At 32.9% G+C, this 16,322-nt stretch overlaps 1 protein-coding gene across 1 annotated transcript; it reads right to left on the bottom strand.

The window, feature by feature from the left end:
* Positions 1–8,306: 8,306 nt before the first annotated feature.
* LOC106664669 (cyclin-H) lies at positions 8,307–15,926 on the bottom strand. The gene is made up of 7 exons (XM_014390603.2): positions 15,721–15,926; positions 13,245–13,364; positions 11,607–11,800; positions 9,839–10,040; positions 9,550–9,778; positions 9,146–9,257; positions 8,307–8,561 (listed from the first exon to the last, which is right to left on the bottom strand). The coding sequence occupies exons 2-7, from the start codon at positions 13,359–13,361 to the stop codon at positions 8,417–8,419; spliced, it is 999 nt and encodes a 332-aa protein (XP_014246089.1). The 5' UTR covers positions 13,362–13,364; positions 15,721–15,926; the 3' UTR covers positions 8,307–8,416.
* Between the last annotated feature and the right edge of the window lie 396 nt (positions 15,927–16,322).

Genomic DNA, 16,322 nt, shown 5'->3' with positions numbered 1-16,322 from the left:
CAACAGTTAAGGCGTTGACACGGCGACTCATCACTGCAAGGTAAAGGTCCCGGGTTCGAATCCATCCGCCCTCCATACGTACAAAGTTTTTTTTTTCAAAAACACCGATATCTCGAGGATTGATATGACCTCTGCGACCCTCGTAAAAAATGCCTTGATAGACTAAAACAGAAAGGAGAGGCAGACTTCAGTGATCTTTTTATATTACAATATAATGTCAAAAATAAGAATTATACTTTATACATTACCATAAATAAAGCTCACTATTTGCTTTAATCTGTACAGTATGAACTTGAGTCAATTTTAGCTTTAAACCCTATTGGACTTTCTGTGCCATGAATTTATCTATACTTAGTTGCTTGTAATAATGTATAACCTGTTTTACGAAGTAATACCTTATTATGTGGCTACAATAAAGCTAATTTTTTGCATTGTATAAATTCACTTTGTTCCACATCCTACATGTGTTAAATTTAAACAACGTTTGTAAATCCCAGGCCCTGAAGATGATCTCAATAAAGATCGAAACGTTGGAACGATAAAGAAAATGTTTTTCTGAAACCTACGTCACACCAGACCGCATCTCACGATTATTCTTATTCTAACTATGCTTTATCCGACCCCAGAGGACCAAAAACATTTACCCATATCCCACTGAACCCAACACTGAAGATAAAACGCGTCTGACAGAGAATACCAACCAGAATAGACAGTCTAAAATGATTTTTTTTTTATTATTATATTTATTCTACATGCTTCATACAAAATATTACATGTAATACAATAACCATAAATATAAAATATATATATATATATTGGGATATCAGATTCATATTATGGCGAAAAGACAATTATTGAAATTGTTAAATAATAATAAATAACGTTAATAAGTAGAAACTAATTTAAAACTAAATAAACAAATAACTTAACATTTAACTAAATTACATTCAAATCTGTTGCTTTAATGAATGTGTCAAAATGTTCATAATATTCTCTCTGCATGAGCTCCTCATCAGGCAGCCACTTCTTGTCTTGCAGTAGGCACTTTCGTATCCAAACACTACGCAGTGGTTCTATTAGTGGGCACTCATGTATTAGGTGTTTAATGCTTTGTTCTACTGGGAAATTAGGCAGGCATGAGCATGATGAAGATTCTCTTAGATGAAAGCGGAAAAAATAGCTGTTGTTTGGGCCGTGATCGGTTAAGATGTGGGTTAGTGGTGCGGATAGTTAGTTGGGTGTGCGGCTGGAATCTATCGGCAACTTTGGGAAAGAACTTTCTTGTCTGCCTTCCATTATTTGTACTTGACCAAGCATTTGCCCATTTTTCCAGGCTCTCTTCGAAAAGTTTATTTATAATTGATGACTTTGGAAGTTTGGTGTATGCCAAATTCAAAATCTCGTCAGTAGATGCTAATTTGGTCAGTCTGTCAGCTTCTTCATTTCCCTCTATTCCGCAATGAGCCTTAACCCTAGTTGTACATTAACATTCTGTTTGACTAGAGTTTGAATAATTTTCCTTATTTGCTCAGGCAAAAAGCCATGATTATTATAATTAATAATTGATTCTAAGGACACTTAAAATGATAAATTTGGCAATATTCCCTTGTGATTTTTTATTCATAGCCCATTGCAAGCTCTTCAGCTCTTCAGAATGGTCAAAAGTTCGGCTTGATTATTGGAACATGCCTGATGCAGTCTGTATTTTTTAAGTCTAAAATGTCTAAAATAGTCTAAAATGATTGGAAACAGCCAAACTACATATATTTAAACTATCAATTTTTAATTTAATTTAATTTTATATGTATTTATTACGTATGCTATATATTATCAATTGATTTTATAATTTTGATTATTTCTGTTGATGTTAAAAACAATAAAAGCCATTATGTGTTACTGACTGTCGAGAATAATGTTTTGCAGTGGGAATTTAGTAAATATGTCTTTGTCGATTGTAAATTGACATTTTCCTCGCACACGCACGTGGAAGGCAGTTCACATGCCATGAAATTACCTTTGCTAAAAAAATTCCAGTTTTCCTTCTAACTTTGACATCTATTTTAAAACACAGGGTATGCTGCGATATATTCTAGACTCATAATCAGTCCATTCAATACACCAATAGATCATTGCATGGCAGTATTTCCAGTAATCTAGACGAATTTCTTGTTGGGATATAATGCTAAGGTCATCAGGTGTTAACGTCATAATTACGACCATAAGAGAGGCTAATGCGGGAATTCTGAAAATACAACCTTTCAGCTTGTTGACCTTAAAATTATTTATAAGCATAACCATCCTCACACACCGACCTTATATTGTTCTACTCTTTGGAAAATTTGACGATAAAAACATCTGAATTGAATTTACAGGAAGCGGTCAGTCTCTCCTTTTATCCCGGCGCCCCTATAATTTTTAAAGCGAATTAATTGTATAAAAGATGGGATTGTCAGATAATGCCGAGCCCGTCTAATGCGGCGGGCTACCGAAGAAGGAACGCACAATTATTTTCTCGTTAGAAACCCAACCTGTTGCCCTGAGATATTCGTAAAAGATGACATTTCATCATCTGTTTTAGTAGCTATGAAGTAGCTTTAGCCTGGAGTCATACACAGCTGCCTGTTTGAGCCAAGCAGCCGCAACTTGAACCCTCTCCATTTTCGCTTTTAATTTCCTAAAAGACTTTTTCATTAATACAGAAAGTAAATATAAGGTCCTTTCAGTTTATGCGAACTTTGATCTTTTTTTTTTTTTTTGACAAAGAGAATTTCATCAATTCTGAAAAATTTATATCTTAATGAACAAAAACACCCCTGAAATCAACAAAGCAACCCGAACACGCAAAAATGTTATCAGTCAAAAGTCTCCTTTAGTTTTTAGCATATCAAGGTTCATCTATTTGCTATGCTGCTATTATCGTTAAATACGAAGGACAAATCATTTTCTGGTAGGGAAATAACTTTGCCTACTGCTGCTTATCGCCTCAAGGTAAGTTCCGATTAATAACAGAGCGCTTCTGGACCAGTTAGAAAGAGAAGGATAAAAAAAAAAGAGATTGAGAGATAACCGACCATAACAGATCTACCTTGCATACACTGCCACTAACATTGTTTAGCTTCCGGCTTAAAATATTTTTTCAATCGAAGAACGTGATTTGTGAATTCATTATTGATTCTAATTTTTAATCCGATTGGGGCTAAATTTCAAATAAAAAGTGAACTCTTGTTATGGCCACTTGTGAGGGCTGAAGTTCGTCTAAATTTTACGCTAGGTTCAGTTTTAGAAAATACTGTAGAATTATCGAAAAATTTTCGGCAGTGTTTGAACAGCCAGAACGCGCTGTAAGTGTATGAAGCAATAAATTGCACGAAAATCTAAACAATAAATTTGCTAATCTGCTATGCCTCATCGATAAGGATTAAATGGCGTGCCAGAAAAAAAAAAGAAATCACGACATTGGTGTTAAATAATGTGTAATAATAATATGAAAAACACGAGCAAAAAATGCGACATTTCTTCAATAAGATAAGTTAAAAATGACTAATGTCTATAATTGGTTAATATAATTTAAAATTGAAGAACACCTTTGGTTTTATCTAACAGTTAATGCTTAATTATGGCAATTTGTATAAGATATTTTGAGTTTTTTACCATCTCGATGTGGCATAAAATACACTAAATTTAATCCGAAATTCTAAATTTTGATTTGCAGTATAATAACTATCATACCGAGCATAATTTCACCATCAAAATTCTATAATACAACAGATTTTTTTTAAAGCAGTACTACAAAGATGTACATATTTATATTATACAGGGTGGGCAACCAAGACCCAAGGGGTTAAATGCCTGGGTAGACTCGTCCTCCATCCCTAAAATGTCCGGGACTTGGTTGGCTGCATAAATCTCTTGGACCTGTTCACAAACCCAAAGATTTTGGACCATTTAATCTCAGGGAGTGATTTGGTTCTCCTTTAAAGTTTTTAAATCTAGACCTAGCGTACCTATCACACTCTCCGAGGTAGTGCCTTGCCGTTTCTTCTTTTATTTCGCAAAACGGCAAAAGGGATCTGGTAGAATACCTATTACGGAGAGGTGTCTTCTCAGTGGGCAGTGGTCACAAAGATGTACATACTTTTTATTTTATTATCAAAGATGTGTTCTTCAATCTTCAAAAAAGTTTGCTTAATATAGCACGAATTACTACCAACTTAACTTTTAGTATTTCACTAATTGGATATATTCGTATACATTTGATTATAATCACCTATTTAATTAATTTGAGAAGACTGATTACTGATTTATATAAGCACAACACATTTGTACATATTTGAGCCTTCCACTTCTTGCAGGCCACTAGCTTTTGCACTTCACAATGACTGGCAGGCCTAGAGAATAACCCGCTCCAAGTGTTGACAAACCGAGGTCAAACTTCTGTTTTTTTCATCCAGCTACCGATGCACTGGGTACTGTCAACAGTTAGGTCATTTCAGCACCGAACACAATCAGTTCCTAAATCCATTCATACTCTCACTCACTCTTAAGTACTTACTTATTTACTTGGTGGAGTACTCAATATTCCTACATCACTCTCTACATTATGTAACTAACCTAATGGGAGTCGATGGGGTATTCTGCCATCAACCCTGTCACACAATACGCATTCCCGCTAATAAATACATTCTCATATCAGGTAACATTCCTATGTGCTCTCTATATGGAGCCAAAGAATTGCACCCTTCAATTAGGTGGGACACATCGAGCAACCTCTTTTCGCATGCCGGATACATACACTATTTTGAGAACAAATTATAGATTTGCCTATTTTATTTATAATTGAAATCTGCATGCAATTATTGGTTACTCTTTTATCCTTTTTTATTTGTTTATTCAATTTTTTCATTACACAACAGGTTTTTATTAATTATAAAATAGTTGAAGATCTGAAGTTTGTACAATATAACAGCTGAAATTTTTTTTCTAACCTTGTCTGCTACTTGTAGTAGTATTAGTCTTTATTCATCATTTGTTAGAAATTGTTTGTTAATTTAGGGTTGACTTGTCCTTGATTATTTCATTTCATCATTTTCCTACTAAAAAAAGAAAAAAAACAGTAACTGTATATTTTTAAACCTTTTTTTCATAAAAAGGATTTGCTTTAAAATAAAGTTTTGTTACTGGTTAATTTATTTCACATTTGTCTTCTACGTTTTGTGCTGTTTTTCCTTTATCTGCCCATCATCAGGAAACCCTTACAAGATGTACAGTCATTTAGTTTACATTATAGTATTAGTAATTAATGTCATTTACATTTTTATTTTATGGTTAAAAAATCGAGATTACTTATATAGCAATCTTGCCTGATATCTCATTGTTTTTTTTTTTTGTTTTTTGTAAGTAAGCTATCCAATTTTCTCTCCTCAAATGTACATACAATCCACTGGCAATGTGGTGTTCAGACTGAGTTAATCTTCGAAGAAATTTGAAACCATCTATTGTAATAAAACTTTTATTATATCAATTTGTACAAATATTTAAGATTGTTTTACCCTTATCACATCAAACACCTTACACAGTTCAGACTGTATTCTGTGAAATATATAATGATGTTCATATACAATAAAAGAAAATTTCATCTCTGTAAATTTAAGTATAATAGCCAATTGACTCAATTAAAAATCAGTGGCCGGTAGCTAGGTTTGAATTTATCGTTGAGAACAGGATGGTTGCATGTGAAAAGCTAGTATTTCAGCCAGGAACCCCATCGCCGCTCCTAATTACAACAGTAGCAAACCGTTAATAAATTTCAAGAGAGTTATTGCTCTTGAGACCCTTGGCCGGTTATCTCTGAATGTCACACATGCTCCACCCACAAGCGACACATAAATATTTGAAAGTTGAGCTTGAACACCATTTTAGCCCTCTTGACATATTTACTATGTGCATTTTAACAAGTTTTATTGTTGAACTCAACAGCACATTAGTTTAGACCTAGAATTTTATTTGAGAATAATTTGAAAGAAAGCATTTTAATTAAAGTGGGCCAACCCTTTCTCCGTGACACCCAATAAGTAGTTGGATACAAAGCACTCCTTTATGAAGGAAAGACTAAAAAATTATTTACTTTTTAAATATTATTTTTTATACAAGGCAAGGGGGAAAGGAGGAGGAGGCCAGCAAATAATGGCAAAAGAAAGAACCCTTTTGTTACATATAAATTGCCAAAAACTAGATCTATCAGATAATGGGTTTAGAATAAGTTCTCCGTTCAAAGAGATTGTATTCCAGGACACAAAATAGCAAAAAAGTTCATCAAAGCACCTGCAGAAACTAACAGCAGTACTTCTAAGGTTTGTTAAGACTAGAATGATTGTAGTAGTGGAGATATCGCTGGAAAGAAGAAACAGTAGAACATGGTGTGATGGCCTATGCAGGCTGAGATTCACTCTTACTCCTGGGAGAGGAAAACCCTAGGCCTGAAGGATACATGGGAACCCTTAACAGAGCTTTGGGATCTGATAAAAAGCCTTAACAAAGAGCTCAAAATAATAGAAAAGAGGCTGACATTTCTCACACCAGACAAAAGAAGTCTGCGAAGAGGCACCAAGGAATGTGCTCCGTCTAATAAGAAAAAATGCACTTTCCAATGCTACAATTTATAGGGGTTCCACAACACCCGCTTAGGTCGCAATGGAGGAAAATATTGTAATTCTATACCAATCCCCCAACGTCAAATAAATAAATAATAAATAATAATAAAAGAGAGGTTACCTTAACCTTAAGCGGCCCATAGACGGAATATAGATCGCACAATAATTTGACGGTTGCCCCTTAACGTTCAATAATATTGTACAAAATTTTGTTTGTGCAATGAGCTTGAATAGTTTGAAGGCGATATTGAAATTTGTGCAATATTTTCCACTTGTTGATACTTCACAAACTGACTGATATTGTGCAATAATGCCAACAGACGGTGCAATATTTTCCAGGTTGTACAATATATTTTCAACTTTTCGTCAATCATGCAATGTATTGCACAAACTTTCAATATCGTCTACACACGATCAATTAAATTGCACAACCCAAAATATTGTGCAATAATATTGACCGTCTATGGGCTGCTTAAGTAAATAATATGTCGGCTCGAAAATAAAATATGCACCCTGCTGTACATACTGATGTATATATGTTAAACTGGCAAAAGAAATTTTCTATTCTAACCTATATTTTAATATGTACCTAAACGAATGATTTTACATTATGATTACAATAATCCCAAGCCGAAGGTCATGGGTTCGAATCCCGCTCGTGACACTGACTTTTTTACCTCAAATAAAAACCTTAATTAATTGAATAATTATATTATTGACAAAATATCATATAAGTAGTTAATAGAATAAATTATACATGTTAATCATTTCTGTGCAATGTCTTTTAAAGGCTTAATAATTCTGCTGATAAAAGTTATTTTCGATAAATGTATCTATTGTCCCTGGTCATACTGATCAGATTATTCTTGCTTGTTTAGTCTGTCATATGAATTTCAGCATTTCGCAATCTTCAACGGTTGGCAGAGAATTCATAAACAATAAATTGTCACACCCCAAAACTATTCCACAATTTACGTAAATGTTAAAATAACAAAGTAGAAAAAGGAACTGAAAACTTCTTTTTTTTTTTGGGGGGGGGTTCCTTTGAAAATATCGCCATGATTTTTTGAAATGATTGTTTATTTTTATTTTTGTAAAGGTGGAAAAATGAAAGGACCCTCAGAGGCCTCCAGGGCTCCCCGCACCAGAAGCCTAGGTGATGGCTGCCTCCTTTCTTATACTTTCCTCTGTCTTTTACAAAAATTTGCATGCACTATCTTCATCCCCCGATCATCGGAAAATTGTTTCTGGGCATTCTAATATTTGATGGACTGTTGCATGTAGGACAGTTGGGAGATGTACTTATTCCTTTTCTATACATATAGCTCCCCCATAGGCCATGGTTAGTTTCCATCCTATTTTTGTCCGCCTCCTTCCAAAAACCAAGTTTTGCTTTAATCTTTGGAAATAAAGCTCAATAGTACTTGCCAGCAGATGATGCGCTCTAGTTTTTATCCCATGATTGGTACACAATTAGTTTAAAAAAATTTTGTTTTAGGAATTTTCGTGTAATGGGATACACCACACTGGTCTAACTGAAAACCTCACTGAATGTAAAAGAAATTCATGTAATAAACTGTGCTCATGTAAGAACTGAAAAATAATAAATTCAATGAAACAAAAACAGTAGGGTAAATACTAGTTTAAAAACTCATCTCTTTTTGTTTAGTTAGTTGCGCACATAGCTATAATTAATATAATATATACAATTTATACACATTTGTTCAACTCATTAGGTACAAAACTTAATTACGAATAAATAATTATTAATGTTTTTCCTCTGATGGAATTGTATTTACACCCAATAATTTTGAATCGCTCTGCCCTTGAGATTTTCTTGTGGCTTTTGAATATCTCCTTGATGCTCTTTCGTCCTCGTCATCCAACAACCCATGCATCCTTTCCTTGTATCTAAAATGAACAATAAAACATTAAAAATGTCGATGTTATTAAAAACTTAATTATGTCAATTTGTAGACATATTTAAGATGGTTTTGTAACATATAGTATAGTAATATTGATTAATGAATAAAATGTACAAAAATGTATTCATATTGTATAATTAATAACAGGCCCTGATGGTGACCTTAAAATAGACTGAAACCTTGGCAGTAGCGATTGAATTTGTTTTTCATCAAGACCATACAAGATCCAGATTATTTGTGATTAAAAATTATGACTGTTAAGTCTCATTTATAAGAAATTCAAAAATAACTGGTAGTTGGTGATAAACTTAATTGAAACGTGTTGACTTTTATTTTATAATTTAATTTTGTCAAAACAATTACATCTAGCAGTTTGATCGTGATCTACTCATTCTGGATTTCGAAATTTCAGAAGCTAGAAAACATGAGAAAAATGAACTTGAAAAGTTTGACCAAAAAAACAAAGAGAAATCTTAGGCCAGCCAAGATAATCCAGAATGATCATGTTTAATATACAACCATACAAAATTATTCCCAAGAAACCATTATATGCTTTATACTCTTGCTTACACTTGGCTGTCTGGATTATTTTCTTCATTTCGACATAATTCCAGCCTTTTTTCCAGGCTCTTAACATATTCCCTCGATGGCGGTTCGGTTATTTTATACAAGACACGTATATCTGTGAAACAAACAAAATGAACGAATTATGATTTTTTTAAAAGAATTTTCAAAAGCATACAACATGAGATAAAGTTGATCGAATTTTTGTCATACTAAATGAAAAATTGAACTGCTCACTTTCATGTACCAATTCATTTCAGATTGGGCTGAGGTGTTCAGGTTAAGACGTACTCATCCCATACACACCTGAGAGAATTCTCAAATGAGTGCGCACAGCCAAAACGGAGACAGACCCGGTAAGTGACCCAGTGCCAGTTCAAAATATCAATACAAGCTGGATTCAAACTTACTCCGTACGGCTTCTATGAGGTCTGTAAGGCGACTGGCATCCCCTCCAAGCAGTGTTTGTGTAACATAAGCATCCAGATTTTCTTTGTTTTTACTAACAGAATGAAGTATCGCTGCCAAAGCGATTTGCGATGGAGAATACAGCAAACAAGCATCAGTCAGGTATAAGTTGTCCAATAGTTCATCGATGCCACCTCTAAGTTTTTCTGGATTGTCTAATTGGCTTCGCACCTTAATGTGAAAAGACAGTTACTTAAAAATTAAAAAAAAATATTTGGAAAAATATTTTACCTTAATGTCTATAAGGAATCCTTCAACAGGTCTGAAGGGGTTATGAACAGTTAAATGATAATTCAGCTGCTGCATTAGAAGTAACTCATTATTTATTATAATATCAGCGGCTTTTTCTCTGTCTCCTTTTATATTAGCAACAAATTGGACAATAGATACATTAAATTCTTCTACTTTAGAGGCAAGATAAACACAAGTAACCCTAGAAAAAATAATTTCAATAAACTTTAAAAAAAAAAAAAAAAAAAAAAAAAAGTTTAAAAGCTATGAATCCTAATTGGACGACATGGATGCATCTATACTGACAGGCGAAAAATACAGCCTACTGGTTTTTTACTTTATTTTTTGACTTTTTTTCTCATTTTCTTTATCTGTTTATACTGGTTTCTAAATTAGGATGCCATACGCAGGTGAATACACTTAATCCTTATTGTTTACTTTACTTTCGTGTGTTTATGTTTAATTTTGATGGAATTTAAAATTTCGATTGTCACATTTGAGTTTCAACCAAATTGATTGTTTAGTTTTGTGCTTTCTTCATTTAATTTCAATTTTATTTTTTTATTTTTAAATATTTTTTATTTATTTATTTTATTTCATTTTATTTTTTTTAACAAGGGTATTTCAACTACGAGGTCTTTTTTTTGGGGGGGGGGAAGAAAAACCCATTTGAATGTTGGGTTTGACTGCAGGGCTGCTGGATTTGAACCTAGGACCTTACAGTGATGAAGGCCATGTCAACGCCTAAACTGATGCAGCCTGGAACGCCTCCTTAATATCAATGTTCATTTTTATATTTTACAGTTAATTAAGGTTTTTAGTTGAGATAAAAAAGTCAGTGCGAGCGGGATTCGAACCCACGATCTTCAGCTAGATACGCCGCTGCTCTACCATTTGAGCTATCGTGACCTCGATCCACTTGGCCAAAAATGGCAAAAAGGAGGGAAAATTCGAAAGGTGGGGTTGAGATGGGAAGTTAGTGTCTGAGTGGATCAAGGTCACGATAGCTCAAGTGGTAGCGGTGTATCTAGCCGAAGGTCGTGGGTTCGAATCCCTATCGTAACACTGACTTTTTTATCTCAACTAAAAACCTTAATTTATTGAAAGATATTAATTGGTCAAGCAGACCACAAAAACCAATGTATTTATATTTTACATTTTTCTTAGCAATTTGCATTTATATTTTACTTGTTGAAACAAAACAACACAGTATAAAGATTAAAAAAAATTTAGGGCAGTTATGGTAGAAAAAATCAAAGAATCAAGTAGGCGAAATTTTTTGCCTGTCAATGTACAAAATGCATACATTAAAAGTCACACATACCCACATGAAATGTGCAATAGGGGATACAGATTCAGAGGATGTTAATGGCAATATATCTTTTAGATAGGTTTTATCTTTTATTGCAGTTATTTTTTTTATCTATCACTAGATATGTCTTTTTTTAATAAATTGTGATGAATAAAATGCAATATGTGTATTAATAAAACTACCTATTATTGAGAATAATCCTTTTGGTATTATTTACATTCCAATAAAATAAAACAATAGGAAAAACAAATTTACTGAAAACAACAATATCAACAGAAATTTATTTTGAAAAAACTAAATTTTATACTTTTGCATTAACAACACACAGTTGTACAATGTATTGTTTGATTTCAGCAACTATTTTAACATACAATCAGCAAATTAAAAAAAACAAAAAAAAACACACTTCTTCAGTAATTCTATCATTTTGAAGAAAGATAACAGCGAAATACTTACAATATTTCTTTTGGGTGATAATCCATGACGGAGTTGTTGACATAAAATCGTTTAAAGTAATGAAATGCAGTTCCAATTACAGCTCTTGGCATAGGCGGCTGGAATCGCCGGCATAAATCCCTCATTTGTAACTCGTAAAATTTAAGCAACGTTCTTTCTTCCTCCATATTCAACATGGCCTGTTTTGCTGCTGGCTGGATCCATAATATAAAATAACATCAATAAAAGATATTTGATTTTCTGACAAATCAACTTAGGAAAAATGCTAGAATGGGTTCAATAATGATTCATATTTGAAACAATTAGTGTAAAGTTAAATATTAGTTTATTGAATATAATTAATTTTTTATTGAATATAATTTAATTTAATAATAAGTTTTAGAGTATATAATAAGTAAAAAATTGAGATTTTCAGATCAGCAAGATTCATTTGGTCCTTCAGGCACTTACTGAGAGATATCTTCATACACAATTTTGCCAATTATCATAACATTTAATTATTTAACTGGTCTCTTTATCTTTTGTATTTATTACTACATATTTTTTTATTGTGTCACTTTGAGGCTAAATTTATGTGTAGGTTTTGATCATCATTATTTATTTCCAAATCCATTTATTATTTACGTTAAATTTGTTGTACTATTTATTTTTTAAATAGATTGTTACAACATTTAATTTAATGATACAGAGCTTATGCGTACGTAGTAACAGTGAGAGGTGTAAATAATCGATGTTATTCTCACATTAAACTTCTCATTTATTTGATTCCACTATTCCTCAGAAAGAAGTAAAGGGGCCATTTTTGCTAAGATGACGCTTTGTACGATGGTAGGAATGTATAAATGAGGATATATTAGACAAGGCTTGAACAAAACTATTGGAGTGATGGGAGAGTTTACTGCGAAACCTGGACAATTTTTGAAAAATTATTTTTGAGTTAAGCAGGATTTCAAGCTCATTGTGGAGGTGGAGGCTCATTTTAACACTAACACAGACCATTTATAATTCATCTAAGGATTTGAGATTGAAGGGATTGGAAACATTGGTTATTGTTAGCTTTACAGGTATTCTACGGTTCTATACCGCACATTAACATTTTTCATCAAATGCTAATATTATGTAAGAAAAGTTACTGTGCAATCTAAATAAATTAAAAAATAACGCAATAAAAATTAATTAAACATTATAAATCTCTGAAAAGGTAATAAAACTGAAATATCAGTGCTGCTCCTGTAAAGCTGTAGAGTAATTCTTGTTTTTAACAATATTGAATTTTACTGATATATAAAATAATAAAATGGCTACAAATAGCCTGGTATGTCAGGGGCAATGGTGGGAATTGATCCCACGACCATGGGATTTTTGAGCAGAGCCTAGCCCTAACCTCGCTACTGTGGCTCCACATAAACATTAATATGGAATAACTTAACCAGAGAACATAATAGTTTTTTATGTTATTTATTTTATTTTGCCTCTTCTGGCTTTGGCAATCTATATACATATACATACATTCTAAAAACAAAATACCGTTTATTAGTAAAAGTAAATGGAAAAAAATCTAATCTTCTTAACCTGATGCAACTGGGCAACCATGTGTGCTATTAAAATATATATATTTATTGTAAATGCATAATTCACCTCCAATTTGTCTTGATATGTTTCAATGTAATTTCTATTGGCAGCAGCTCTAAGAGTTTGAAGCTCCCCTTCATCCTTAAACATCCAATTTTTCTTTTGTGAGCTTGTTGGAAACATGGTCTGAAAAATGACAATTTTATAAAGAAAGCAACTATCATTATTGAACTCAAATTGATGGACATTAAATTTAAATATAAATCAATTATTAAATGTATGTAAAATAATTATTTAAATGAACTTCGTTGAAGATAAGAATGAGGTAGTTTTTTTGTCGACGTTTCAACCTTTATTCGGGTCATCTTCAGGGTATAAAGTGTGGTGCTATTCTTGTGGTGACATATAGATGTTGTGTGAAATTGTTATGTTGTTAGACACTAAATTACCTCATTCTTGACCGTTCCTCACTACTTCAACGAATTATGAACAAAGGTTAGTAAGAAACACACATTAAAATTAACATTGTTGTTAATTTTTTATTTATTTATTTTTATTATTAACAATGGTTGCATTTTTGAAAGATGTACATTTCTACTTTTTTAAGAACTACAAAATAATTATTGGTCCACAATGACATTCTTGGTGACAGAGAGCTAATAATTTAAATTCTAGAACTTCACTAGCCATTAGGGTTGTACTGCATCAGTTTATAAAACTATCAGTATCGAAGTTCAAGTATCAATGCCGATTACGAATTTTTAAAAGGATTGAAAATTAGTAAGATTTTTTTTTTTTGGGGGGGGGGTAATGGGGCTTGTACAGTGAGGATAGGGAGACTAGTTTGTAAATAATTAAACTACAAAGCATACGCATGTACAGAGACACACCTATCACTTCTCGCAGTCCATCGGTATTTCGACCTTGTATAATTTACAATAAATTACTGAAGGCCTTGAGAATCAGGCAGTCCAGGGTCAGACCTCCGTCTTATTTTCCAGCTGCCGAGGTTGGTCTCCGGGGGCTTCCAACAACAGGGTCATTTCAGCCCTCAATGCAATCAGTTTCTAAAACCAAACCCATTCACACTTTTACTTTCTCTTAAATGCATTCGTTCCAATTCACTCAATTAGTACGTGAAATTCCTCCGTCACCCTTTAAGCCTATTATATAACTACCTTAATTGAGGGTTAACGCGATACTCAATATTCCACCCTCTTACACTGGCATTCACACAAATAAATATATTCATTCACTCACAACGCATAACAGTATTTACTGTTATGTATTGTAGTAAGGATTTTGGATTGGTTTAGGAAGGATCCAGCTAATGGCGTGTAGTTCAAAGCTATATTATATTTTTCAATTGTGATTTGAGACCAATCGCTCAAAATTTAGAGCATGCGTGTTATTATTTAATCACTCTAGTACTTATGCAAATGTACATAATTGTATTTTTTTAAAGAGGGTTTGGGACAGCAGATGTATATGTGAATGTGGGTTTTTTTCACTGCGTATAATCTGTGTTTTGTTTGAATCCGTATATTTATTAGTGTGTATGGTGAGGGTTGATGTGAAACATAGCCGCATAATCGCCCCCCTAGCAGTGTGTTTAGGATCAATGGTGAAATATTTATAAAAGTACCCCATCAACCCTAATTTAAATTAGACTAATAATACAGCAGATCAATGGAGGAATATCCAGTACTCCACTGACTAATCAGAACGAGTGCAATGCATGAATAAATTTATTTGTGCGATTGACTCTAATATAATTATCATTAGGCTAGATTATGCATGCATTTGGGGCTGAAATGACCTAGCTGTCAACAGCTCCTGTTGGAGTCTAACCCTGTTGGTTGAGAAGTGACGATCTCCTGGGTATCTGGCTTAAACTAGCGACCCAGTTACTAACAGAATGGGTGAACTTCCTGATGTTTAGACACTAGGGTCGGCAAATTAGGGAGTGACAACCCTTCAGGGTCTGATAACATGTGCCTACTACTACATGTAAATCACTCTTATGAGTGCTATATACGATATATGCTACAAACACCTAACATAATGTTGCATGATAAATACATAAGGATTTAATACGATTAAATATTCTATGGAATTGACAGGTATGTTAACATACGGCTAGCAATAATTTTTTCTCACTGTTATTAAAATAAAATTGTTGTCTAAATGTTGCATACATAATATAGTGTATTAGTCTATTAGTTATTAAGTAATAACCATATGTTTTTGCAATACAAAGACAAATAGCTTCATTGACAAGGTTCAAATTTTCAAACTATTTTTTTGGCCTTATGGTCTAGCATATTGGCCAAATCTCTAAAAAAAATTCAAACTTCAAACAGACAACTTCTTACTCAAAATGGAACTTTACAAACTTTGGTTTGATTTCCTGCTGACAGTAACTTATTTATGTTATCAAGTTATCACTTTTAAACTAAAAATTGCTCTTTAAAAAAAAATTGAGTGCTTATTTACTTTAAGTACGCATTATTCAGTATTATTAATACATTAAAATCATTACCTCCGGCTGTAGAAGCCAGATTGATATAGAACTAATAATATCAAAAGGCTTCTAATACCCCGAATAAATAGCTTCTAATCTTTTTATCAACATGAGAAGTGTTTTTTATATAAATTTATAAATTACGAGTATGGAAATAATAACTTCCAAACTATAAACACTGAGGTTTAGCAACTTAGCTGAGGTTTAGCACATTTTACAGTACAAGGAGGTAATAGGACTTAAAAAAGTCGCGTGTTGTCTCGACCGAAACTGTTACGTCACTAAAGTAAGTAACGGTTAAATTAGAACATTGTGCGTTGTCTGAACGATATGCGGGGTAATAAACCTGAAATTTGGTCATTACCAATCGTTGCGGTCTGTCAGAAGAGTTTCAGATTCTCATAATATTTGGTATATCTACACAACATGGAAGAAGATTATTCGATTATACATTATTATTTTCTCACCTAAATTTCCGAGTTCCACTCTAAATCAAAAACTTTCTTCATATTACTCATCGCATTTCTCGTCATTATCTTATTCATTCTGGTATCAACCAACTCCAGAAAATAGGTCATATCTTTGGTTATTCAAAATTCTTCTATTCAAAGAGAACATAT

The sequence above is a fragment of the Cimex lectularius genome, unplaced genomic scaffold (genome assembly GCF_000648675.2).
Source record: "Cimex lectularius strain Harlan isolate CLEC.00 unplaced genomic scaffold, Clec_2.1 scaffold301, whole genome shotgun sequence".
NCBI classification, from domain to species: Eukaryota; Metazoa; Arthropoda; class Insecta; order Hemiptera; family Cimicidae; genus Cimex; species Cimex lectularius.
Note: the sequence above shows the minus strand (reverse complement) of the source record. Positions and strands in the feature narration are given on the sequence as shown.

Bases quoted from the DNA above. Each gene is read 5' to 3' on its own strand.
- LOC106664669 (XM_014390603.2), bottom strand. From the start codon at position 13,361: ATGTTTCCAACAAGCTCACAAAAGAAAAATTGGATGTTTAAGGATGAA. The intron at 9,258-9,549 runs GTAAGTTTGAAT...TTTGTTTCACAG, and splicing joins CCTCATAGAAGCCGTACGGA to ATATACGTGTCTTGTATAAA. The intron at 8,562-9,145 runs GTAAGCAAGAGT...TGTTCATTTTAG, and splicing joins AATAATCCAGACAGCCAAGT to ATACAAGGAAAGGATGCATG.